We start from the raw sequence: 27,175 nt of genomic DNA, 5'->3' as shown, positions 1-27,175 counted from the left end.
CATATATAATGTAATAGTGTGCGTGATCATCGCCTCCACACACACTACAAGTCCTGCAGTCCCCTGGAAGGAAAACGAAAGCTAATTATCCAGCCGCATCCCCCCCACCCTCCGTATTCGCCTCCTCAGTCATTAACTTTCCCAGATTTTACAACTTCTTCCATAAAGGGCCTGCAGCTCAGAACCCGTCATGGCGGCGTCAGGGGTTACGTGTAACACATCATAACCGCAGTGTGGAACGAGCGTGCGCCAGATGTAACCAGCGCGGTGCCACCACAGACACCAACTGCCTGGCACACCACATCCCAGCTCCTCTGACGCCGTCCTCGTCAGAACAGGACACATTTCCATTCATTCACAGCTTGTTTTAGTGACCACCAGCCATAGAGACGACTGTAGAAGTTCCAGCAGAAAGGTCACTCAACCCTAAAGGTCAATCTAGTAAAACACGCACAACATCAGAGAAGTGAGGTCTCCAGCGGTCCCAGCAGACACATCTGTTCACCCCCATCTGGTACAAAATGAGAACACCCGAAAAAGTGAAGAGGTAACAGACCCGTACAGCAGGACACCCAATGCCAGGATGAGTGGAGACGCGTGTGTACGTATCGGTGTATGTGTGTGTGCACGTGTGCTTGCGTTTATCTTTGTATGTGCTTAAACGTATTATGGGTGTATGCGTGCACATCTGCATACGTATGTGTGAGGACGTGTGCGTGTATATGAGCCCCCCGCTCACGCTCCAGCCTCTGTAAATGCTCCCAGACGTTACAGAGCAGTTGGGGGATGATGGATGCTGCACCAGGATGTACATCTGCTCCGTGAGCTCCCGCGCACGCACGCTGCTCTCGATACCTCATTAATAACCACAGCGTCTAACCCCATTATTCTGCCTTTTTAGTGTCATCTTCTAATGTCCACCCCAGGTTGAGAATAAAAAAAAAAGTGCCCCCTTGGGACTGGCGTCCTGAAGATGGTCATGTGAACATAGTCACCACCCCGTGTAGAAACGTACATAATGTCAGCGGCACAACGCGCAGAACACACAGACACGACGCACGCTTACAGACAGTGGCCGGAGACACGACGCACGCACACAGACAGCGGCCGGAGACACGACGCACGCACAAGGACAAACGGCCGGAGACACGACGCACGCACACGGACAAACGGCCGGAGATACGACGCACGCATACAGACAGCGGCCGGAGACACGACGCACGCTTACAGACAGCGGCCGGAGACACGACGCACGCTTACAGACAGCGGCCGGAGACACGACGCATGCACACAGACAGCGGCCGGAGACATGACGCACGCACACAGACAGCGGCCGGAGACACGACGCACGCACAAGGACAAACGGCCGGAGATACGACGCACGCACACAGATAAACGGCCGGAGATACGACGCACGCACACAGACAGACACCGGCCGGAGACACGACACACGCATAGACAGCGGCTGGAGATACGACGCACGCATAAACAGCGGCCGGAGACACGACGCACGCATAGACAGTGTCCCACGATGATTGGACAAAGACACCACCGAGCTGCGGACATTCTGTAACTTATGGTCCTACAAAATGGCCGGCGGGATCGTAAACAGAGGCACAAACAGTGGCCGGACACAGCACAACAAGTCACCACAACGAGAACAGCAGAGCTGAGTGTGCGCTGCTGGAGGTGTCACTACATGTCTGGGAGCAGTGCGGAGGGACGACCGGCACAACATCATGAGTCCTACCGGAAAGTGTCAGCTCACAGAACCAGACACTAGAGCACGCCCCATATACACAGGAGTCCGATACCAGCCCCGGTGTCCATGTAACCCCCCATTATATACACAACACATCACAGCAACAGGGAGACCCCTCATTATATACAAGAGCCCATATAGAATATACAACACTGCAACAATAATGACCCCCATTATATATACACACATAAGACCCCCATATAATATACAACACTTCACAGCAACAGGGAGACCCCTCATTATATACAAGAGCCCATATATAATATACAAGACCCCATATAGAATATACAACACTGCAACAATAATGACCCCCATTATATATACACACATAAGACCCCCATATAATATACAACACTTCACAGCAACAGGGAGACCCCTCATTATATACAAGAGCCCATATATAATATACAAGACCCCATATAGAATATACAACACTGCAACAATAATGACCCCCATTATATATACACACACAAGACCCCCATATAATATACAACACTTCACAACAGGGAGACCCCTCATTATAGACAAGACCCCATAATATACAAGACCCCTATATAATATAAGACCCCTATATAATATACAAGACCTCTATATAATATACAACACTGCAACAATAATAATAAAGACTCCCATTATACACAGAAGTCCCCCATATAATATACAACACTGCAATAATAAAAAGACCCCATATATAATATACAACACTGCAACAATAATAAAGACCCCCATTATATACACAAGACCCCATATATAATATACAACACTGCACCAACAATACTACTAAGCCCCCCACGGAGGACACGCAGCGGCACTCACTGGTAGTTGGAGCTGTTCCAGTGCACGGCGTGCCGGTTGGCTCCGGTCCCGGGCAGCAGGGAGAGCAGAGGAAGGAGCAGAGAGATCAGAGCCATCCTACAGCCGCACCGAGCAGCGCACTGCCACCACATCACCGGGGACGCGCAGCTCGCCCCCGCCGCCCCGCCCACACCAAGCAAGACCCGCCCACTGAAGGACACGCCTCCTCACTGAGGGACTGCAGCGCGGGCTCAGATTCCCGCCACACGGAGAGGAGCTCAGCCCTGAGAGGTAGCGCGGCCGTGTGTATCCCACGTATCTACCTCCTATATACCTCACACACACAGTATATACCTCCTATATACCGCGCGCGCACACACACAATATATACCTCCTATATACCGCGCGCACACACACAATATATACCTCACACACACGGAAAGGAGCTCAGCCCTGAGGTACCGCGGCCGTGTGTATCCCACGTATCTACCTCCTATATACCTCACACACAGTATATACCTCATATATAATCCTCACACACATGGTCTATACCTCATATATACCTCATATATACCTCACACACATGGTCTATACCTCATATATACCTCATATATACCTCACACACATGGTCTATACCTCATATATACCTCACACACACGGTCTATACCTCATATATACCTCACACACGGTCTATACCTCATATATACCTCACACACACGGTCTATACCTCCTATATACCTCACACACACATGGTCTATACCTCACACACATGGTCTATACCTCCTATATACCTCACACACACGGTCTATACCTCCTATATACCTCACACACACGGTCTATACCTCCTATATACCTCACACACACGGTCTATACCTCCTATATACCTCACACACACGGTCTATACCTCCTATATACCTCACACACACGGTCTATACCTCCTATATACCTCACACACACGGTCTATACCTCCTATATACCTCACACACGGTCTATACCTCACACACGGTCTATACCTCCTATATACCTCACACACACATGGTCTATACCTCACACACATGGTCTATACCTCCTATATACCTCACACACACGGTCTATACCTCCTATATACCTCACACACACGGTCTATACCTCCTATATACCTCACACACACGGTCTATACCTCCTATATACCTCACACACACGGTCTATACCTCCTATATACCTCACACACACGGTCTATACCTCCTATATACCTCACACACACGGTCTATACCTCCTATATACCTCACACACACGGTCTATACCTCCTATATACCTCACACACACGGTCTATACCTCCTATATACCTCACACACACGGTCTATACCTCATATATACCTCACACACACGGTCTATACCTCATATATACCTCACACACGGTCTATACCTCCTATATACCGCACACACACGGTCTATACCTCCTATATACCTCACACACACGGTCTATACCTCCTATATACCTCACACACACGGTCTATACCTCCTATATACCTCACACACACGGTCTATACCTCATATATACCACACACACACACACACACACACGGTCTATACCTCCTATATACCTCACACACACACACGGTCTATACCTCCTATATACCTCACACACACACACGGTCTATACCTCCTATATACCTCACACACACACACACGGTCTATACCTCCTATATACCTCACACACACGGTCTATACCTCCTATATACCTCACACACACACGGTCTATACCTCCTATATACCTCACACACACACGGTCTATACCTCATATATACCTCACACACACGGTCTATACCTCATATATCTCACACACGGTCTATACCTCATATATACCTCACACACGGTCTATACCTCATATATACCTCACACACACTGTATATACCTCATATATACCTCACACACACGGTATATACCTCACACACGGTCTATACCTCCTATATACCTCTCACACACGGTCTATACCTCCTATATACCTCACACACACACGGTCTATACCTCATATATACCTCACACACACGGTCTATACCTCATATATACCTCACACACACGGTCTATACCTCATATATACCTCACACACACGGTCTATACCTCATATATACCTCACACACACGGTCTATACCTCATATATACCTCACACACACGTTCTATACCTCATATATACCTCACACACACACGGTCTATACCTCATATATATACCTCACACACACACGGTCTATACCTCATATATACCTCACACACACGGTCTATACCTCATATATACTGCACACACACGGTCTATACCTCATATATACCTCACACACACGGTCAATACCTCATATATACCTCACACACGGTGTATACCTCCTATATACCTCACACACACACACACACACACACACACACACACACACACACACGGTCTATACCTCACACACACACACACGGTCTATACCTCCTATATACCTCACACACACGGTCTATACCTCCTATATACCTCACACACACGGTCTATACCTCCTATATACCTCACACACACGGTCTATACCTCCAATATACCTCACACACACACACGGTCTATACCTCACACACGGTCTATACCTCATATATACCTCACACACACACTGTCTATACCTCATATATACCTCACACACACACGGTCTATACCTCATATATACCTCACACACACACACGGTCTATACCTCATATATATCTCACACACACACGGTCTATACCTCATATATATCTCACACACACTGTCTATACCTCATATATACCTCACACACTGTCTATACCTCATATATACCTCACACACGGTCTATACCTCATATATACCTCACACACACGGTCTATACCTCATATATACCTCACACACACACACGGTCTATACCTCATATATACCACACACACACACACACACACACACACACACACACACACACACACACGGTCTATACCTCATATATACCTCACACGGTCTATACCTCATATATACCTCACACACACACACACACGGTCTATACCTCATATATACCTCACACACACGGTCTATACCTCATATATACCTGACACACACGGTCTATACCTCATATATACCTCACACACACGGTCTATACCTCATATATACCTCACACACACGGTCTATACCTCATATATACGTCACACACACACGGTCTATACCTCATATATACCTCACACACATGGTCTATACCTCATATATAATCCTCACACACACGGTCTATACCTCCTATATACCTCACACACACGGTCTATACCTCATATATACCTCACACACACGGTCTATACCTCATATATACCTCACACACACGGTCTATACCTCATATATACCTCACACACACACGGTCTATACCTCATATATACCTCACACACATGGTCTATACCTCATATATAATCCTCACACACACGGTCTATACCTCCTATATACCTCACACACGGTCTATACCTCATATATACCTCACACACACGGTCTATACTTCATATATACCTCACACACACGGTCTATACCTCATATATACGTCACACACATGGTCTATACCTCATATATACCTCACACACATGGTCTATACCGCATATATACCTCACACACATGGTCTATACCTCATATATACCTCACACACATGGTCTATACCTCATATATACCTCACACACGGTCTATACCTCCTATATACCTCACACACAGTATATACCTCATATATACCTCACACACACGGTCTATACCTCATATATACCTCACACACGGTCTATACCTCACACACACGGTCTATACCTCACACACACGGTCTATACCTCATATATACCTCACACACACACGGTCTATACCTCATACCTCACACACATGGTCTATACCTCATATATACCTCACACACACGGTCTATACCTCATATATACCTCACACACACACGGTCTATACCTCATATATACCTCACACACATGGTCTATACCTCATATATAATCCTCACACACACGGTCTATACCTCCTATATACCTCACACACACGGTCTATACCTCATATATACCTCACACACACGGTCTATACTTCATATATACCTCACACACACGGTCTATACCTCATATATACGTCACACACATGGTCTATACCTCATATACCTCACACACATGGTCTATACCTCATATATACCTCACACACATGGTCTATACCTCATATATACCTCACACACATGGTCTATACCTCATATATACCTCACACACATGGTCTATACCTCATATATACCTCACACACATGGTCTATACCTCATATATACCTCACACACATGGTCTATACCTCATATATACCTCACACACATGGTCTATACCTCATATATACCTCACACACATGGTCTATACCTCATATATACCTCACACACGGTCTATACCTCATATATACCTCACACACGGTCTATACCTCACACACACGGTCTATACCTCATATATACCTCACACACACACGGTCTATACCTCATACCTCACACACATGGTCTATACCTCATATATACCTCACACACGGTCTATACCTAATATACCTCACACACATATCTCACACACGGTATATACCTCTCTCGTGCAGTACGTGCCCCTCTCGCGTGCATATATATATATACATACCTATTACACACTATATATAATATATATATATATATATATATATACACATACATACATACACACGCACACACTATATACCACACCTATAGCTCTTATACACAAATATATACCGCCTATATCACATTTACCTTATATGCAATATACAGTACATTCGGAACGTCTTCAGACTTTCACATTTTGTTATGCTGAGGCCTTGTGTTAAAATGAAAAAAAGAAATCAAGTTGTTCCCATCATTCTTTACTCAATACCCTATAATAACAAAGTGAAAGCTGAATGTAATGTCGGGGGGTAGGGAGACAGACAAGTGAGCCCTAATCTACCTGCCACTCAGTCCCTGCCTACTTGCAACGACCCGCCCTAGGCGACTGGGCGACGGTCCCTACGCTCAATAAGTGCACGACAGACAAGGGTACACAGAGCTAGGGGGAGAAAGGGGCAGTTGCCCACGGCAACACCGTGAGCAACAAGAGAAGTAAACAAGCCGAGTCAAACCAGGAGTGTATGAGGTACCAAACGCAGAGCAGGAGAGTAGTCAGCAAGCCGGGGTCAATATGAAGCAGGGACAATATATTGTACAAGAAGCCGCAGCAGGGCCAGGAAACCAACAGACAAGAATCACAAGCAAGAGGAACAGGAAAGGCAGGTATAAATAGACAGAGGGCGGGAGCTAGCTCGGTCTGGCCAGGCTGTGATAGGCTCTCCCACTCCTAAGCCTGCCACCCTGAGTGGTGGAAGATGGAGTCCGTCTCACAGACATAGAAGCAGGTGCAGACTGATTATCTATGGGCGTTAACCCCGAAGCTGTGCCTGGCAGATCCTTTACACAGAATTTTAGAAATTTTTTCAAACTTCTTTATTAAAAATGAAAAACCCTAATTATCCATGGAAATAAATGTTCAGACCCTTTACTATGACGCTTGACATTTATCTCCGGGGTCTCCCGTTTCTCTAGATCATCTTTGACATGTTTATGTTGGTTGGATCCACCTGTGGTAAATTCATTGATTAGACATGATATGGAAAGACACGCCCCAGTCTATATAAGGTCTCATAGCTGATAATGTATATCAGAGCAAAAACCAAGCCATGAGGAGGAAAGAACTGCCTGTAGAGCGCATAAACCGGATTGTGTGGAGGCACAGGGTTAAAAAAAAAAAAAGAATGTCTATGGCTCTGAAAGTTCCCAAGAGGAGAGTGGTCTCCATAATTCATAAATGGAAGAAGTTTGGAACAACCAGGACTCTTCCTAGAGTTGGTCTCCCCACCAAAGTAAGCAATCGTGGGGGAAGGGCCTTAGTAAGAGAGGTGACTAAGAACCATTGTCCCTCTGGCTGAGCTTCAAAGATCCGGTGTGCAGATCGGAGAAACTTCCAGAAGGTCGATTATCACTGCAGCGCTCCACCATTCTGGGCTTTATGGCAGAGCGGCCAGAGAGAAGCCTCTCCTCAGTAATAGACACACGAAAGCCGCCTGGAGGACTCTGACTGTGAGAATAAAGTTCTGTGGTCTGATGAAACCAAGATTGAACTTTTTGGCCTCGATTCTAAGCGTCCTGTCTGGAGGAAACCAGTCACTTCCCATCACCTGCCCAATACCATCCCTACAGTGCAGCATGGCGGCCCAACATCATGCTGTGGGGTGGTTTTCAGCAGCTGTGTCAGGGAGACTGGTCAGGGTTGAAGAAAAGATGAATGGAGCAAAGTACAGAGATATTCTTAATGAACACCTGATCCAGTGTGCTCTGGGCCGAAGATTCACCTTCCGACAAGTCAATGACCCTAAGCACACAGCCAAGACAACACCGGAGTGCTGGGGGACGAGTCTGTGAATGTCTATGAGTGGCCCAGCCAGAGCACTGACCTGAACCCAATTGAACATATCTGGAGAGAGCTGACGATGATCGTCCACCGACGTTCCCCAACCAACCTGACGGAGCTGAGAGGATCTGCAGAGAAGAATGGCAGAAAATCCCCAAATCCAGGTGTGTAAACCTGGTGGCATCATCGCCGAGAAGACTGGAGGCCGTTATCACCGCCAAAGGGGCTTCACCTAAGTCCTCATGTCAATTCAAGGTTTTAGTCTTTTAAAATAAAAAAATAGCAAAGAACTAACATTCTGTTTTCACTTATGAGGGACTGAGTGCAGAATGAGGGGGGAAAACTGGAATTTAGTTTAGCACAAGGATCAACATAACAAAACGTGACAAAAATGAAAGGGTCTGAATGCATGGTGTACCACGTATGTACCGCCTGTAAGCTGCAGAGACTATGCGAGGGAGGTTTGCAAGTGTGCAGTAAAGTGTCATTTTGCAGCTAAGTGTACAATTAAACAAAAGGTCGTAGATTAACAAAAGGATGTTGGAAATGAAGGTTTTATAAGTTTTCTTTATGTATTCTGTACTAAAAAAGTTTACAACTTAAAAGGGGGAAAAAGGATTTAGTGTTCTACTGTATTTATCTTGTATTTTTATGCTACTATTTATTACACCCTAGTCAATATCCCTGTTTGGCTGATATTAAAGAGGCTCTGTCACCAGATTATAAGTGCCCTATCTTGTACATAATGTGACCAGCGCTGTAATGTAGATAACAGCGGTCCTAGTAATAAAGAGGTTCTGTCACCACATTATAAGTGCCCTATCTTGTACATAATGTGACCAGCGCTGTAATGTAGATAACAGTGGTCCTAGTAATAAAGAGGCCGTCACCAGATTATAAGTGTCCTGTCTCCTACATAATGTGATCGGTGCTGTAATGTAGATAACAGTGGTCCTAGTAATAAAGAGGCTGTCACCACATTATAAGTGCCCTATCTTGTACATAATGTGACCAGCGCTGTAATGTAGATAACAGTGGTCCTAGTAATAAAGAGGCCGTCACCACATTATAACTCTCACTAGAAAAACAGTGGGAGTTAAATAAGTGGTTCAGAAATTGGTTAAGGAATGAAGGGTTTGGGTTCATGGAGGACTGGACTGACTTCTCTCTCAGCTACAGACTCTATGGTAGGAACGGACTGCACCTAAAAGGGGAGGGGGCAGCGGTGCTGGGGAAAATAATGGTTAGACGGCTGGAGATGGATGAATAGGGAATTACTGAATATAATAAGACAAAAACAAAAAGCATTGAAAACTGAGGGTTAGCATTTCAGGCTCTCAATAGTCAATGTAAATATAATAAAATCAAGTTAGCCACAGAAAAACATTGCTAACAACATTAAAAGAATTCCCCTAAATACTTACAAATCTATAAATACCAAAAACAAAAATTCTTATAATATTGGCCTTCTAAATGATGACCATGGGAATATAAGTGTAGAAGACAAAGGCCGGACTGAGATATTAAACACATGCTTTTTATCGGTGTTCACTGATGGGCTGTCAGAGCCAGATATTCAGGGAGACGATAATAAAGGTCCGTCCCCCCACCCAATATTACCTGCTTAAAGAGACCCTGTCACCAGATTTTGCAACCCCTATCTGCTATTGCAGCAGATCGGCGCTGCAATGTAGATTACAGTAACGTTTTTATTTTAAAAAAACGAGCATTTTTGGCCAAGTTATGACCATTTTTGTATTTATGTAGCTACTTACCTGCAAACGCCGATGCTGCTGCAGAATCATCTGGTGCCGATGTGTCCTCGCTCGTCCGACACGATGCAGGACCTGTGAGTGACGTCACAGCGTGATCTGCCAGAAGCTGGGCGTTCTGAAGAGAAGTGGATGATACTTCTCGTCAGAACGCCCAGCTAGTAAAAGTAGTAAACACGCCCCGATGTACGCACATAATACACGCCCAGTTGTACTTTTACTTTAAACACGCCCAGTTGTACTTTTGCAAGCCTCATTTGCATAAATACAAAAATGGTCATAACTTGGCCAAAAATGCTCGTTTTTTAAAAATAAAACCGTTACTGTAATCTACATTGCAGCGCCGATCACAGGGAATAGCAGATAGGGGTTGCAAAATCTGGTGACAGAGTCTCTTTAACTCAGGAGGAAGTATAGCTGCGTCTGGGCAAGCAAAATATTAATAAAGCCCCTGGCACAGACGGCATACAACCACGAGTATTAAGGGAATTGAGCTCCGTATTGGACAAATCATTTTATCTCATCGTCTTTGAATTTCTTATAACAGGATCAGTGCCACAGGATTGGAGAACGGCTGATGTACCAATATTTAAGAAGGGTAAAACAGTGGAACCGAGTAGCAACTGTCCAGTAAGCCTGACATCTGTGGTAGGTAAAATATTTGAGGGTATTCTCAGAGATGAACTGCAAAAGTATATAGCGGTGATTAATCCCGCAACCAGCATGGATTCATCAAAAACAGGTCGTGCCTAACCAGCATGCTCGGTTTCTATGAGGAGGTAAGTGCAAATCTGGATGTTGGTCATGCGGCTGATGTGATATTTCAGGATTTTGCCAAATCATTTGATACTGTTCCACACACCAGTCTTGTTCTGAATCTAAAGAGACAGGGACTGCGGGACTATGTATACACGTGGGTAAAGAATTGGTTAAGGGACAGAAAACAAAGTCAGTAGTGGGGTATTACAAGAATCTGTACTGGGAGCAGTGGATACGACAGGAATCTGTACTGGGAGCAGTGGATATGACAAGGATCTGTACTGGGAGCAGTGGGCACCACAGGGAACTACTGGGAGCAGTGGATACGACAGGAATGTGTACTGGGAGCAGTGGACACCACAAGGATCTGTACTGGGAGCAGTGGACACCACAAGGATCTGTACTGGGAGTAGTTGGGACCACAAGGATCTGTACTGGGAGCAGTTAGGACCACAGGGATCTGTACTGGGAGCAGTTGGGACCACAGGGATCTGTACTGGGAGTAGTTGGGACCACAAGGATCTGTACTGGGAGCAGTTAGGACCACAGGGATCTGTACTGGGAGCAGTTAGGACCACAAGGATCTGTACTGGGAGCAGTGGGGACCACAAGGATCTGTGTTAGGCCAAATGCATTTGGAATTCTTTATTAATGACTAGATGTGACCCTGTGTGTTAATTTTTTTCTGATGATGTAAAACTTTGTAGGATTCTTAAAACTCCTCTTGACTATAAAATACTCCACAAAGACCTGGATAAGCTGCAGCATAGGCGGAAACATGGCAGATGAAATGTAATGTTGATAAATGTAAAGTAATGCACCTAGGCCGCAGTAATAGTATTCATGCCTATACATTAAATGGTATAAAATTGTGGAAAACTGAACAAGAGAAGGACCCGGGTATTCTGGTTACAAAAAGCTAAGCAGCAGCACTCAATGTCAGGCAGCAGCTGCATAAGCAAGTGGGATTTTACAGTGTATTAAAAGAGAGATAAACACCTGTGATTCACATGTAATATTTCCCTCTATAATGTAATATCACCCCCTCTATAATGTAATATTACCCTCTATAAATGTAATATCACCCCTCTATAAATGTAATATCACCCCTCTATAAATGTAATATCACCCCTCTATAAATGTAATATCACCCCTCTATAAATGTAATATCACCCCCTCTATAATGTAATATCACCTCCTCTATAATGTAATATCACCTCCTCTATAATGTAATATCACCTCCTCTATAAATGTAATATCACCCCCTCTATAAATGTAATATCACCTCCTCTATAAATGTAATATCACCTCCTCTATAAATGTAATATCACCCCTCTATAAATGTAATATCACCTCCTCTATAATGTAACATCACCCCCTCTATAATGTAATATCCCCTCCTCTATAATGTAATATCACCTCCTCTATAATGTAATATCACCTCCTCTATAATGTAACATCACCTCCTCTATAATGTAATATCACCCCCTCTATAAATGTAATATCACCTCCTCTATAATGTAATATCACCACCTCTATAATGTAATATCCCCCCTCTATAAATGTAATATCACCTCCTCTATAATGTAATATCCCCCCTCTATAAATGTAATATCACCCCCTCTATAATGTAATATCACCTCCTCTATAATGTAATATCACCTCCTCTATAATGTAATATCACCTCCTCTATAATATAATATCACCTCCTCTATAATGTAATATCACCCCCTCTATAATGTAATATCACCTCCTCTATAATGTAATATCACCCCCTCTATAAATGTAATATCACCTCCTCTATAATGTAATATCACCACCTCTATAATGTAATATCCCCCCTCTATAAATGTAATATCACCTCCTCTATAATGTAATATCCCCCCTCTATAATGTAATATCACCTCCTCTATAATGTAACATCACCTCCTCTATAATGTAATATCACCCCCTCTATAAATGTAATATCACCTCCTCTATAATGTAATATCACCTCCTCTATAAATGTAATATCACCTCCTCTATAATGTAATATCCCCCCTCTATAAATGTAATATCACCCCTCTATAATGTAATATCACCTCCTCTATAATGTAATATCACCTCCTCTATAATGTAATATCACCTCCTCTATAAATGTAATATCACCCCTCTATAAATGTAATATCACCTCCTCTATAATGTAATATCACCTCCTCTATAAATGTAATATCACCCCTCTATAAATGTAATATCACCCCCTCTATAAATGTAATATCACCCCCTCTATAAATGTAACATCACCTCCTCTATAATGTAACATCACCTCCTCTATAATGTAATATCACCTCCTCTATAATGTAACATCACCTCCTCTATAATGTAACATCACCTCCTCTATAAATGTAATATCACCTCCTCTATAATGTAATATCACCCCTCTATAAATGTAATATCACCCCCTCTATAATGTAATATCACCTCCTCTATAATGTAATATCACCTCCTCTATAATGTAATATCACCCCTCTATAAATGTAATATCACCCCCTCTATAATGTAATATCACCTCCTCTATAAATGTAATATCACCTCCTCTATAAATGTAATATCACCTCCTCTATAATGTAATATCACCCCCTCTATAATGTAATATTACCCTCTATAAATGTAATATCACCTCCTCTATAAATGTAATATCACCTCCTCTATAATGTAATATCACCTCCTCTATAAATGTAATATCACCTCCTCTATAAATGTAATATCACCTCCTCTATAATGTAATATCACCCCCTCTATAATGTAATATTACCCTCTATAAATGTAATATCACCTCCTCTATAAATGTAATATCACCTCCTCTATAATGTAATATCACCCCCTCTATAAATGTAATATCACCCCTCTATAAATGTAATATCACCCCTCTATAAATCCCTTGTAAGGCCACATCTTGTTCCACATTGCAAAAAAGATATAGAAGAACTGGAGAGGGTTCAAAGGCGGCAGCATAATACAGTCCTAGCAAAGCAAAAGAGATGTCAAGTAATCTCCTTTACACGTTTCAGAATTTTTCCGCACATACATTGACCTGCGGTGCGGATTTTAAAATGTGCAGCGTGTCAGTTTATCCTGCATTTCTGTCTCAAAATTGTATCTGACAAGTTTATAATAAAAATGCACCAAAATCCTTGGCAGATAATCCGCAATTGTTTCTGCATCAAAATGTAAAATCTGCATCTAAAAACACTATATTACCTGCGTTTTCAAATTCCTCAACGTCTGCATGTCGCTTAAAGTCCCTTTTACACAGCCCAAAACGTTCAGAAATCCACGTCCTTGCTGCAGAAACCCCCTCATTCTGATTAATGGAAGTGATTTTCAGTCGCAGAAATTTCTTCAATAAAGTCTGTCCTAATAGAGATCCTACAATTTGCCAGTATTATGGCCACATGAAGGTAACCGTGTCCGTGAACCCAGAAGTCACCAGGTTTGCCGTATTCTTCGAGTCTTACTTTTAAGGTAACAATCAGTTGTCAGTCTTTTACGTTTCATTGTTGTGAGCTTCTTATAAATTTACTGAACCGTAATCGCTCCTTTTTAAATTGTCATCGAATGGCCCTGTGTGTAATTATAACTGTGCCCACATATGGAGTTTGCCCAGTGCTTTCTAATGTTTAATGGTAAAGATGACCGTGAATACAGACTTAGACCTCATCCGCAGCAAACAGAGTCCCTATGGTTCAGTATTACAGCCATACCCGCAGCAAACAGAGTCCTTATGGTTCAGTATTACAGCCATACCCGCAGCAAACAGAGTCCTTATGGTTCAGTATTACAGCCATACCCGCAGCAAACAGAGTCCCTATGGTTCAGTATTACAGCCATACCCGCAGCAAACAGAGTCCCTATGGTTCAGTATTACAGCCATACCCGCAGCAAACAGAGTCCCTATGGTTCAGTATTACAGCCATACCCGCAGCAAACAGAGTCCCTATGGTTCAGTATTACAGCCATACCCGCAGCAAACAGAGTCCCTATGGTTCAGTATTACAGCCATACCCGCAGCAAACAGAGTCCCTATGGTTCAGTATTACAGCCATACCCGCAGCAAACAGAGTCCCTATGGTTCAGTATTACAGAGCCGCCTTAGGGTGCTTTTTGACTGCACAGTATTCTGCTCTACAAGCAATGCTTCCGCCGTATTATATATAGTATGCAATTGAACATCCGTGTGCACGAGGCCTAAGGTTGAACATGCCAGGGGGATTTCATGTTTTGCATAGATTTGCCGCCAATCTGGTGCTAATTTGCCGTCATGATCATTTAAGACTTTAATCCTAAGCCTTTCTTTATTTTATTATGGGCAGTGCGGCGGGTCAGTAATGTTGTTGTCTTGCATCATTGAAGTCCTAAGTTCAAATTCCATGCAACCTCTACATGGAGTTTGTATGTTCTACCTATGTTTGCGTCGCTTTCCTCTCGGTGCTCCGGCTTTTACTCCCACACGTACAAAAATAATACAGATAGGGAATTTAGATTGCAGGCGAGAGGAGTGAGGGCAATCTCTGTACTGTTCTGTGGAATATGTTGGCGCTATATAAGCAACATAAGTAATTATAGACCTTCCCATACCTGGCTGTGCACACAGTATACAGTGGAGCGATGTACTCGCTGCCAGCCTACATTCTCTGCATTGTGTTCTGTTTCTGACATTGCGATGACTTTTTCTGAGCAGATTTCTGTCCGCTGACACAATCTGATTTGACATGGGTAATAATGTGAATGATGCTTATAACGATTTTTGGGTCCGGGGAGTGTTAATCAGTTAGTAAAGGTTGTGACATGTAAGCGGCCTCCACACCAATATCTTATATATTGCATTGTGATAACTCAGTCTGTGTGTACAGGAAAGGAACAGGTTGTCAGTGTGGGATGTATACACCGTGCGCTAAAGTCTAGATAGAGCATTATACACGTTGATATAACGGTATAGAAAGCCCTGGCAGACAACTAAAGGAGGCGTGAAGTACACATTACAGGAATAAGGCAGAGCGTTTGACTGGAGCGTGCGTCTTTCAGGAGAAAACACGATTAAAACCATGGCTATTTATATGCTGATGAGAATCGCTCTCATGCTGAGCTGGAATATTATACATTACAGGTGACTCAAAGAGTTTTGTCTCCTGACTCACAATGGAACTGAAAGGTCAGGAATCAGAGACAATCCTGCAAATAACACATCCAGAATAAGAGCAGCATCCCCAAATCCGGGAGAGGGAGAGCTGCGCGGGGATACGCACACTTACTATAATAATATCACGCTCTCTTGGAGGATCTGTTCACTGTCTGGGAAATGTGCTCTATTGTGAGGAGAATCTCTGGGCACCAAACAATGAAATATAAAAAAAAGATAATGTTCCCCTAGCAAAGAATTAACAGCGAAGATCAAATCAGCCAAGCCGCGTGGAAATCAGGACTTGGGGACTGAGATGTGTACAGCGCTGCGACCCTTTCTAGGGCTGTTTCCGATCCGGCAGTTTTACATATTGTCGTTTACAGATCAGTGACTGGAAATACGGATGATTTAAGTGTGACGCAATGTGCCGTGTTGAGCAGCGGCTGATAGATGTATGGAAATGAAGCGACAAGATTCTGCACACTCGACACTTTCATATCAAATGAATTATATGACAAATTGCAGCAGATTATGAAGGGTCGTAACACCGAGCCTTGTGGTGTAAATGGAAGGATAATGTGTGTCATACAAGATAAAGCGTGACCAGGACCATCACACACTACATCTCCTGCTGCAAGCACAGCCATCCTAATGTACAAGTCATAAGGATACAATTCAGACATTATGTTGGCTTGTTGGATCTGAGATTTGTAACGCTGTAGCGGAGGAGAGCGTTTATAAATCTCCTCTATAACCTACTCGGAGCGGCCAGTCTGTGTTGGGAAAAGATTGTCTGACCATTTTCCAGTGCATAGAAAAAATTCCATAAAATACAAATAGTTTTCTTTACTGTAGAAACGATTATGAGCGGCGCAGGTCACAATACAACGTAAAACAGTGATGCAAGTAAGACGACCATGTGAGCAAAAATCATTGATGTATGTTCAGGATAGTGCTGACCAGCATGTGGAGTAATTAAGTGCAGATGCTGAAGCTCCACAAAACCCGGCACGTCTCCGCTTACATTTCTGGAGATGAAATGGAATCGTATTTTGCTGTGGGAGGAATGTGATCTGTCTACATTTATGTCAAGGAGGGGAATGCTGCAGACGCTAAACTGTGAAGTGTCTGACACAAGACGCGTTAAAGATGTGATAAGACTGTAGTGTGATGGCAATGAGGGGGTTAAATGACCAACCCACCTGCCCAGAAGAAGACGGATTATTTCCCAGTCTTACCAGTCAAACCACAGAGCGGAGGAGCAGCTGAGATAACAGAAGACAAACAGGCGCTCTTCTGGTGACACCATGATTGATATTGGACCCTCTGTTATTGGAGACTCAGGATGTGTCCATTGTGGCCTAGAGGAGTGCCCTCTTACCCTAGACTATCCGTGACATCTCTGAAGAATGCCCGCTGCCTGTGATTTGGGTTTAGTTCTTCTGCTTTAGGCCTCCTTCACACAGGTATTTTTCTGGCTCATTAAACTGCATCAAAAAATGCTTCTAAAAAAGCAGCGTTATTAAAATGTTTTTGTCATTTTGCATTTAGTGTCATTTTGTACATGATTTTTTTTCTTCCATTTTTGAAGTCCTATGGAGAAGCCTATGGGAAAAACATCTGGAAAAAACACCATACCCAGAGCATGCTACAGAAAAAAATTGCCTCAAAAATGGCATGGACCAAACCGCAGTGGTATGGAGTGTATTTTACTATAAACGTTAATGTAACACCCGGCCACACTAAAAAACACATTAAAAAATGCTATTAACAATGCCACAAAAAATACCGCAAAACTGTGTGAATTCAGCATTAAAGTCACAACTACTTTACATACATTACTGTTCACTCATAACTGTCCTACCTATACTAAAACTTGTATTATTCTGAGCTCAGACAGAAGTGAAAGGCCAAGAAACCTAGTATTTCAACTGGGGAGAAACTCACATAAACATGCTACGTTGTTAAAACATAAATTTTTATAGTCTGGATAAAACCCACGCCAATCACCACACCCCCTCCTGCCGTATTATGTTAAGGTCCTCTTACATGACCCGTCCTGGGCCGTGTAAACGAGCGCCGATCAACGAGACCGCTCGTTTGCTCCTTTCATAAGAAGCTAGTATGGGGACGAGTGCAAGTTACTCTGATCGCTCGTCCCCATACATTATTATCATGTCGGCAGCACGTCTCACAGTTTACACACCAAGATGTGCTGTCGACAACCATAATATTTTTCATTTTTAAAACGATACGATCAGCAGATGAACGAGCGTTCATCTTCTGATCGCTGCTCTGTTTACACAGGGCAATTATCGGTAACGAGCGTTCATCTGCTGATCGCTGCCCTGTTTACACAGGGCAATTATCAGTAACGAGCATTCTATGAACGAGCGTTCATCTGCTGATCTCTGCCCTGTTTACACTGGGCAATTATCGGTAACGAGCTTTCATCTTCTGATCGCTGCCCTGTTTACACAGGGCAATTATCGGTAACGAGCTTTCATCTTCTGATCGCTGCCCTGTTTACACAGGGCAATTATCGGTAACGAGCATTCTATGAACGAGCGTTTGCCCGATAATTGGCCAGTGTAAAAGGGCCTTAACACTGTGTGGTGGTGCCGATCTGCTGTAGCGAATGTGTTCCTCAGGTGATGCATCAAGCATTGATATAACTGGTTGGGTTAATTATATTAAGCGTGACAATACCCTGTGTGGTAAATGCTTATTTCCAGAAGTAGTCTAACGCATGGAGGCATTGTAGGATAAACACTGATAGACTGTTAATATATCAGGAGATTATGTCATAACCGATGAGAGATCGGCATGCTTCGTGTAACATCGGAAATTGCTGGCACGTTTCATGTTGTGCTGTCAGTTGTTCCACTCACGTCCTGGATGTAGAATCTGTCTGATCAGCAGCCCCTCGTACACTGTTCTTCACTAATCTGAGTCAACCCCTCAGTGTTATTCTGTATGTTCAGACCCCGGGACGTGGGCACAAGTGCACAATTATTCATTAGTCTGCTCCTCTTTCGCCATTTCTGCAGCTGTTGCTTTAATTCTGTAAAATGGATGTTGTTTTGTTCCTCGGCTAAAATTGATGGCAAGGCAGCATACTGAAAGGCATTTTAGAATCGATGGTTTAAACAGCCTTCAGAGATGAGAACATGATGTGCAGTGGCAGAGCCTGACACGTGAGATGTCACAAGCAGAACATGGTAATACAACTACATGGAGTTCTGTCAGCGTACACGTCATAGAAAGCGGAAATCCAAATGAGGCCTCTCCTGTAACTGCTTTGTGATACAGGCCTCATTGTAATGTGGCGCAGGGTAAGTTATAATGAAGAAACATCGTATCATGACTCAGAGCCGGGAGTAAAGTGGACTTGGAGTCGGGACTGGGAGGGAATCAGGAAATGTGTCCCAGATTTATGGCTTGCAGTGGAGAGCATTTAAAGTAATAAGATAAGACTGTAGTCTGCAGACGCCTAATGGTTTCTTAATGGTCTGACATTAGGAGGGGCCCTGCAAATTAGAGGGGGTCTTCTCTGACTCCCTCTGAACCAATGTTTGCAATCGATGAAGCACTTCCTTCTACTTTATTTTCACAATCATTTGTGTTCTTTTTTTTCTGTTTTCCTATGTAAACTATTTGTGTTAACTCTGGAGCAACAGAAACTGCATTTCTGCAGCACATTTCTTGTATATCCTAAGTAACAGGTACAATAACCATGAAGGAACAGTGCATAAGCCCACAAAGATGGCCATTCGGACCCCATACTGTCTAACTCATGACTGGATCCCTGTCGTTGACCTTCTCGTCTTCAGGTTATATGATGATCAGTCATCTTACAATCCAAGGAAGCACAATTGTAAAAGTTTGCTTTGCTACCAGTTTTAGGTCAGATTTTATTGGATATTCATCATTCACCATTTTAACTTAGAAGAATTTGAAGCAAAGGATATAAATTGGAATTCATCCACCAGAACTAATTTACAGAGCGTAGAACAGTGCGATTAATGGTAACATGCAAAGCCATCAGATAAATGTTCCAGCAGCAGGTAGGATGGCTGTGACTATTTCCTGCACACAGAACTATCAGGGCAGAAAGCTCCAAGTATACACGTACAGTGCATGATAAATGCGACATCCACATATAAAAGAAATGTACAACAGATCGGAGCAATCGCTCACTGACCAAAAGGTTTCGTTGCCTCATATTCTTTATGCAGATTGCTTTTTTTGCACCGGTTTTTATAGCCGCGCCCACAGAAATATTTTGTACACCTTTCCCAATATATCCCTACAGGTAAAATTATCTGGGACATGTGTATAAAAAGGTTGTGACCACATGGCTTTGTGGACAGTCTACTTAATTTTTCAAAATGACAAGTGGCAGCGCCCTGGAAAAGAAAAGCGTCAGTTTTGTTTTTATTTGATGGAATTTGTGAAGACAACGCCATATACAGAAGAGTGGTGGGCTGACGTCTGCTGTTTGGAGCCTGCCACCGCTGCTGTTTGAGTTCAATGACTCTACATGCATACTATTGAGTTGTGCCAGATATCATAGCACAACTCGGCCAGGTGGGCAAAATTCTTACCCACTTGTCTAAAGTCGACAATACTACCTTAAAGTTGCATTGGGTCCTTCCCTTTTTTTTTTCTCTCTCTCTTGCATATTTTTTCTCAAGTACATAGGGAAGCAATTTTCTTGCGATCCAGGAAGAGCAAAGAGAAAAGGTTTCCTTATGTTCTAAATTATTTACACATAACCAAAACCGTCACGGGAAACTATCAGTTTCATAAATTCACTATTATAATTGGGGCATAGGGGGCAATACAGGGGTGTTGATTAAATCGACGCAATTTTACATATGAGGGTCCTCTGAATATGCTGCAGGCATCATCTCTTTTCTCACACTGACCAAGTGTCTCTTCACATACACACACGTTCATAGTTCTTCCACATATTCAAGTGATTCGAAATGAAAAGCAAAATCTGGAGACGTATGAGAATGAGACGGGAGCGCTTCAGATTGTGTGGGCTTTATCTGCTGTCAGATTCCATTCACAAATATCGCCTGCTTTATTTAGTAGAGTATTTTCCGGTCTGCTCAGGATAGAGTAATAATAATCCACAGTTGTGTGTTTCAGCGATGCTAAAGGCCCTTTTACACAGGCCAATTATCGGACAGACGCACTGACAACATAGTAATAATGTATGGGGACAAGTGATCGGAGTAACGAGCGCTCATCCCCATATTAGCTCCTTGGGAAGGGAGCAAACAAGCGCCGATCAATGAGCTGTCTCGTTGATCGGCGCTCGTTTACACGGCCCAGGAAGGGCCATGTAAGAGGACCTTTACGCTAGTTTTGGAGTTGTGATTACGAATCTCTGGGGTTGTCTGCTCCATGCACTACTGGGATCATTAGTTAGGTATGGGCCAATGTCGGGGGCTTGATGAGTGACAGCAGTCATTTGTTTGGTGACTTCTCTGTAATGGACTGGCAGAGTAAATAGAGGAAGAGAGACCTTTTGTCTTATGGCCCCCGTGTAAACCCATTAATTCACAACCCGTGTTTATTCTAAAATAAAAAGAGCACATTCCCCAGAATTAGCTCCTTCAGTCATAAATGCTACAACTCCCCTAAAATTCCCAGCAGATATGCAGGCGGCAGCTTTATATCCTCAGCCCACCTTCCACACACTACGAAGGATCCAACTTGGTCATCTCTATACAAGCCGTCCACAACCTTACTGCAAATAATAATTGCTAATAATTAATGGTCCGTCTAGAAATGATCACTGAATCTTGCATTTTGATTATCGATCATTATGGTTAAATTATGACGTGTATTTGTCGGTCAGTAACGATACATTATTGCGAGGTGCACGGAACATTGGTTGTTGCATCTTTGAGCAAGCACATAATCATATCTGTACCACAAATGTCTCCTGATCTCACGTAAAATGTGCTTGGGATTGTCCAATATCACTGAGCAACTTGCTTGAAAAAAAACCTGTCCTTGCAGTTAATGTTGGAGATTAGAGCGTTATTAAAGAATGGTAACAAAAAAACAGCAGTGACCAATAAAACAGAACAAGAGTTTCATAGTAATTAAACATTTAGATGCAGGATGAGAAAATTATAATGAAAAGAAATGGCAGCAATAAAATGTCCAGACGGAGCCAAAATTAGAGATACGAGCACGAAGTGGGGTATAAATGTGAGGCGTGTTCATGTGATAGTGGTGTAAGTGCTGCTCCGTATCAGCCACTGATGGAGCCAGAGGAGAGTGCAGTTGAGGTGACTCCTTTGTGATTTTATTGCACAGATAGAAATTGACGGCTTTTGTCTTCTTGTTGCGCATTGACCTGAGTCGTCTCATAGGCTCACACCAGGGTAACGCCGGCTCAGTGAATTGTCTGCAGTCACAGCGGGGTCAGGCATGAAACATGTGAAAGCCTTGTAGCGGTATCAAAGGGTAAGATTAAGAAAATGAAGCCTTGACCTGTGGCGAGCTTATAACACCATTTTTTTTTCTTACACCGTTTCCCTACTTCGGTTTTGTTTTTTTAATGTGTTGGGTTTTTGCTTGTAGGACCTCTTGCGACGTTCTCCTGACACTGAAATTCGTGTATTCCTCATGGCCGACCGTACTTAGACGTGTGGTCTAAGTTGTTAAAAACCAGCGCCAAATTTCTAAAGAGTGTGCAACATATTCTAAAGATAAATAACTGTCAGCCATGTCAGATTAGTCACGGGCACATTGCAGGCAGTTTTTGAACATACCCTTACAATGTCATCAATTCCTGCATTGTGAATATTAACAACCTGTAGAGAGTTAGCTCTGAGGTCCAGGGACCCCTCTGCAGTGTGTTCTGCGTTGATGTCTAGGTTTGTTGTTGGTCTAAACTGTCCCCGCGACTTTTTTTATCTTAAATTTTCAGATAGCAACGTCGAGGTTTTCCGCAGCATCCGTGACGTCGCTCCTTTCAACTTGCAGGTGTTTACAAACATTTTGGAATTTTAAAACATTCCTTACGATTTTTGGTGACGTGCTTTCTTTTTGTTTTCTGCTGGTAAGGCTTCATCTTGTTCTACATGCTGAAATTAGTGGCGAGATGCCTTGCATTTCTAGACCCGACCACACCTGCAAATTCAATCAATGGAAACCGTTTTAAAAATGTCAGGGATGCAGAGGGTGGCCACGACCATCGCTCATCGTGTCTTGTGTTCAGTGGAACTAGTGTTTCAAGTGGTGCTGGAGAGCCTTGAGCTTTAAATTTACAGAATGTGAAGTTTCTAAAGGGCAAGGGTCAAGCAGTGTGTTTTATGTGACCTTACAGCCGGAGGACATCGACAGGGGGAGGAGGTATTTAGATTAATGGTCTAACAAAGTCACACGTCTTCCTAAAGAAACCATGTGCAATGTTGTACTATACACTAAAGCCCCTTTTACACTGGACGATTTTGTCCGATGCAGCGACCGCCGATCAACGAAACAGCTCATTGATCGTCGCTCGTCTGCTCCTGTCACACGGAGCTATGGATGGGGACGAGCGGTCGTTACTCTGATTGCTCGTCCCCATACATTATTATGTTAGCAGCGCGTCTCCCTGTTTACACGCTAAGATGTTCTGCCGACAACAATAATATTTCACTTATTTAAAACGATAAGATCAGCAGATGATCCGGCATTTGCTCGTTTACACTAGGATTCAGCAATCATTTGGATCAATCAATGTTTTGGGTTATCATTAAAATATATATTTCTTAAAGTATTTGTAAGGTTAGAGGTCCTCCAGGAAGACCTCCCAAACCCTGTTACTTGGTTTTATAAAAAAAAAAGGAGTCTTAAGGGCCTTATCTATGGGGTGATTATAGTGTAAACATGTTCAGCGATTGCACGATCAGCGAGAAATTGTTCGCTTGTTATTGTTCAAAAATTTATGATGGCCTAGAAATGATCGTTTCTCGGCAATACATCTCGTGTGACAGTTATCTGCTAGTCGCTTTTCAGACAAGATAGGAGAAAAGACAAACGATCTCAAAAGTGATTGAAGTTACAAAAAAACATACGATTATTATTAAATATTAACCCCTTAAGGACGCAGCCTTAAGGCTCAGAGCCCATTTTTCAATTCAGACACGTGTCACTTAATGTGGTAATAACTCTGGAATGCTTATACCTATCCAAGCGATTCTGAGATTGTTTTCTCATGACACATTGGACTTTATGTTAGTGGTAAAATTTGGTTGATATATTCAGTGTTTATTTGTGAAAAATAGCAAAATGTAGAGAAAATTTGGAAAAAATAGAATTTTTCTGAATTTAAATGTATCTGCTTATTAGTTACTAGTTCACATTTCCCATATGTCTACTATATGTTGGCATCATTTTTTGAACATTTTTTATTTTTCTAGGATGTTATAAGGCTTAGAACATAATCAGCAATTTCTCATATTTTGAATAAAATGTCAAAAGCCAAATTTTTTTTTTTTAGGTACCAGTTTAGTTCTGAAGTGGTTTTGAGTGCCTTATATATTAGAAACCCACATAAAACACCCCATTTTAAAAACTAGACCCCCTGAAAGTGTTCAAAGCAGCATTTAGAAAGTTTCTCAACCCTTTTATTCCATTTTTTTCTTCTTCTTTCTTTAAGACAGAAGGTTTTATCAGAGAAACGCAACTCAATATTTATTGCCCAGATGCTGCAATTTTTTTAAAATATCCCACATGTGGCCCTTGTGCGGTAATGGACTGAATCACCGGCCTCAGAAGCAAAGGAGCACCTAGTGGATTTTGAGGCCTCCTTTTTATAAGAATAAATTTTAGGCAAATTGTCCGGTGTGAAGAGGTCTTGTGGTACCAATACAGTGGAAACCCCCAAAAGTGACACTATTTGGCAAACTACACCCCTCAAGTAACTTATCGAGGGGTATTTTGAGCATTGGGTATTGTGAGCATTGGGTATTGTGAGCATTGGGTATTGTGAGCATTTAAACCCCACAGGTTTTTTCTGCATTTTGTTTAATTAGGCTGTGCAATTGAAAATAAAAATTTTCCGATAAAAGGTACACATTTTTATTACAAGGAATAAAGGAGAAAAAGCACCCCAACATTTGCTCCCGATTACAGCAATACCCCATATGTGGTCATAAACTGCTGGTTAGAAAAACGTTAAGAGTCATAAAGGCAGGAGTGATGTTTGGGATGTGGATTTTGCTGGATTGGTTTCTGGATTGGTTTAGTCATGTCACAATAGAGCTTCTGAGGTACCAGTACAGGGGAAACGCCTTAAAAGTGACCCCATTTTGGAAACTAGACCCCTTGTGGAATTCATTGTTGTTTTCATGGGGTGCATGCGACTTTTTGATCAGTTTTTATTCTATTTTTTTTTAAGAGTCGTGGTCACTATAACACAGCAATTCCACTATTGTTTTTTATTCCTATTTTTTACAGCATTCACCGTGCGCTGTAAATGACATATTTGCACGATAAAATACTTTTTATAAAAATTTATTTACTTTTTGTGTTGCCTTATTCTAAGAGCCAGAACTTTTTTTATTTTTCCATCAATAAAGCCGTGCGAGGACTTGTATTTTGCGTAATGAACTGTAGTTTCTATCAGGACCATTTTTGGGTACATGCGACTTTTTGATCACTTTTTATTCCATTTTCTTGGGAGGTGAAGTGACCAAAAAATTGTGATTCTGGTATGGTTTATTATTATTTTCTTTTACAGCGCTCACCACGCAGGATAAATAACAGAATACTTTTGTAGTTTAGGCCGTTACGGATGCGGCGATACCAATTATGTATAGTTTATTTATTTATATTTTTTTTAATAATAAAGATTGAGAAGGAAGAAAGGGGGATTTTTATTTTTATACAACTTTATTTTTTTATTTTTTATTTTTGTCCCACTAGGGGACTTGGAGGCAGGAGGCCCTGATCGCAATTCTAATACACTGTACTACATGCGTAGTGGGAGGGACCATACCCTACAGCAATTTACCACCAACTCCAAGGACCCCCCGATCCGCCCAGCCACCGTGACTCCATCTTCGACAAACCACTACCAGCCATGTACCTGTGAAAAGAGAAAAGAAAGAGCAAAACAGAACCATACTGAGAAAATGCAGCATATATCAAAAAAAGGGAGGGAGGGCGGGACAATTCCTGTACTGACTGCCCGTTAATGGCCCACAGCTCCCCTTGCTCGTCCCTGAGTGACGTCGGACGCTTGAAACGAGCGCTGTTTTTGACTAGATGGGAAGGTCTATCTTTTGCCACTGCAAATACGCTTTCATTGGAAAGCTCTCTCTGAAAAATAGACCGCCATACAAATCTTTAAGCCGCTTCCAATGAACTTGGATGAAGCTTCTCTGTTGAGCTATCATTTGGTCAGGAGGAAACGCGTTGGGAGAACATTCATTTATCACTTGCTATCTCAGAGGTTACCCACTTCCTTGACATGAGGAC

At 42.6% G+C, this 27,175-nt stretch overlaps 1 protein-coding gene and 1 long non-coding RNA gene across 2 annotated transcripts in view; one reads left to right on the top strand and one right to left on the bottom strand.

Annotated features, from left to right (window-relative positions):
* The window catches only part of LOC142665153 (ephrin-A3-like), a 54,558-nt gene extending 51,856 nt beyond the window's left edge, over positions 1-2,702 (bottom strand). Inside the window, exon 1 of the mRNA XM_075844719.1 lies at positions 2,579-2,702. Within this exon, the coding sequence (XP_075700834.1) occupies positions 2,579-2,673 (95 nt within the window). The 5' untranslated portion in view covers positions 2,674-2,702. The remainder of the gene's footprint in view (positions 1-2,578) is intronic.
* Positions 2,703-2,793: 91 nt separating this feature from the next.
* On the top strand, positions 2,794-26,831 carry LOC142665254 (uncharacterized). The gene is made up of 3 exons (XR_012851450.1): positions 2,794-2,848; positions 11,306-11,406; positions 26,621-26,831. It is a non-coding gene; the product is annotated as an uncharacterized LOC142665254 (long non-coding RNA).
* The last annotated feature ends 344 nt before the right edge of the window (positions 26,832-27,175 follow it).

The sequence above is a fragment of the Rhinoderma darwinii genome, chromosome 12 (genome assembly GCF_050947455.1).
Source record: "Rhinoderma darwinii isolate aRhiDar2 chromosome 12, aRhiDar2.hap1, whole genome shotgun sequence".
Classification (NCBI taxonomy): domain Eukaryota; kingdom Metazoa; phylum Chordata; class Amphibia; order Anura; family Rhinodermatidae; genus Rhinoderma; species Rhinoderma darwinii.
This window is presented reverse-complemented; position numbering and strand designations above follow the sequence as displayed.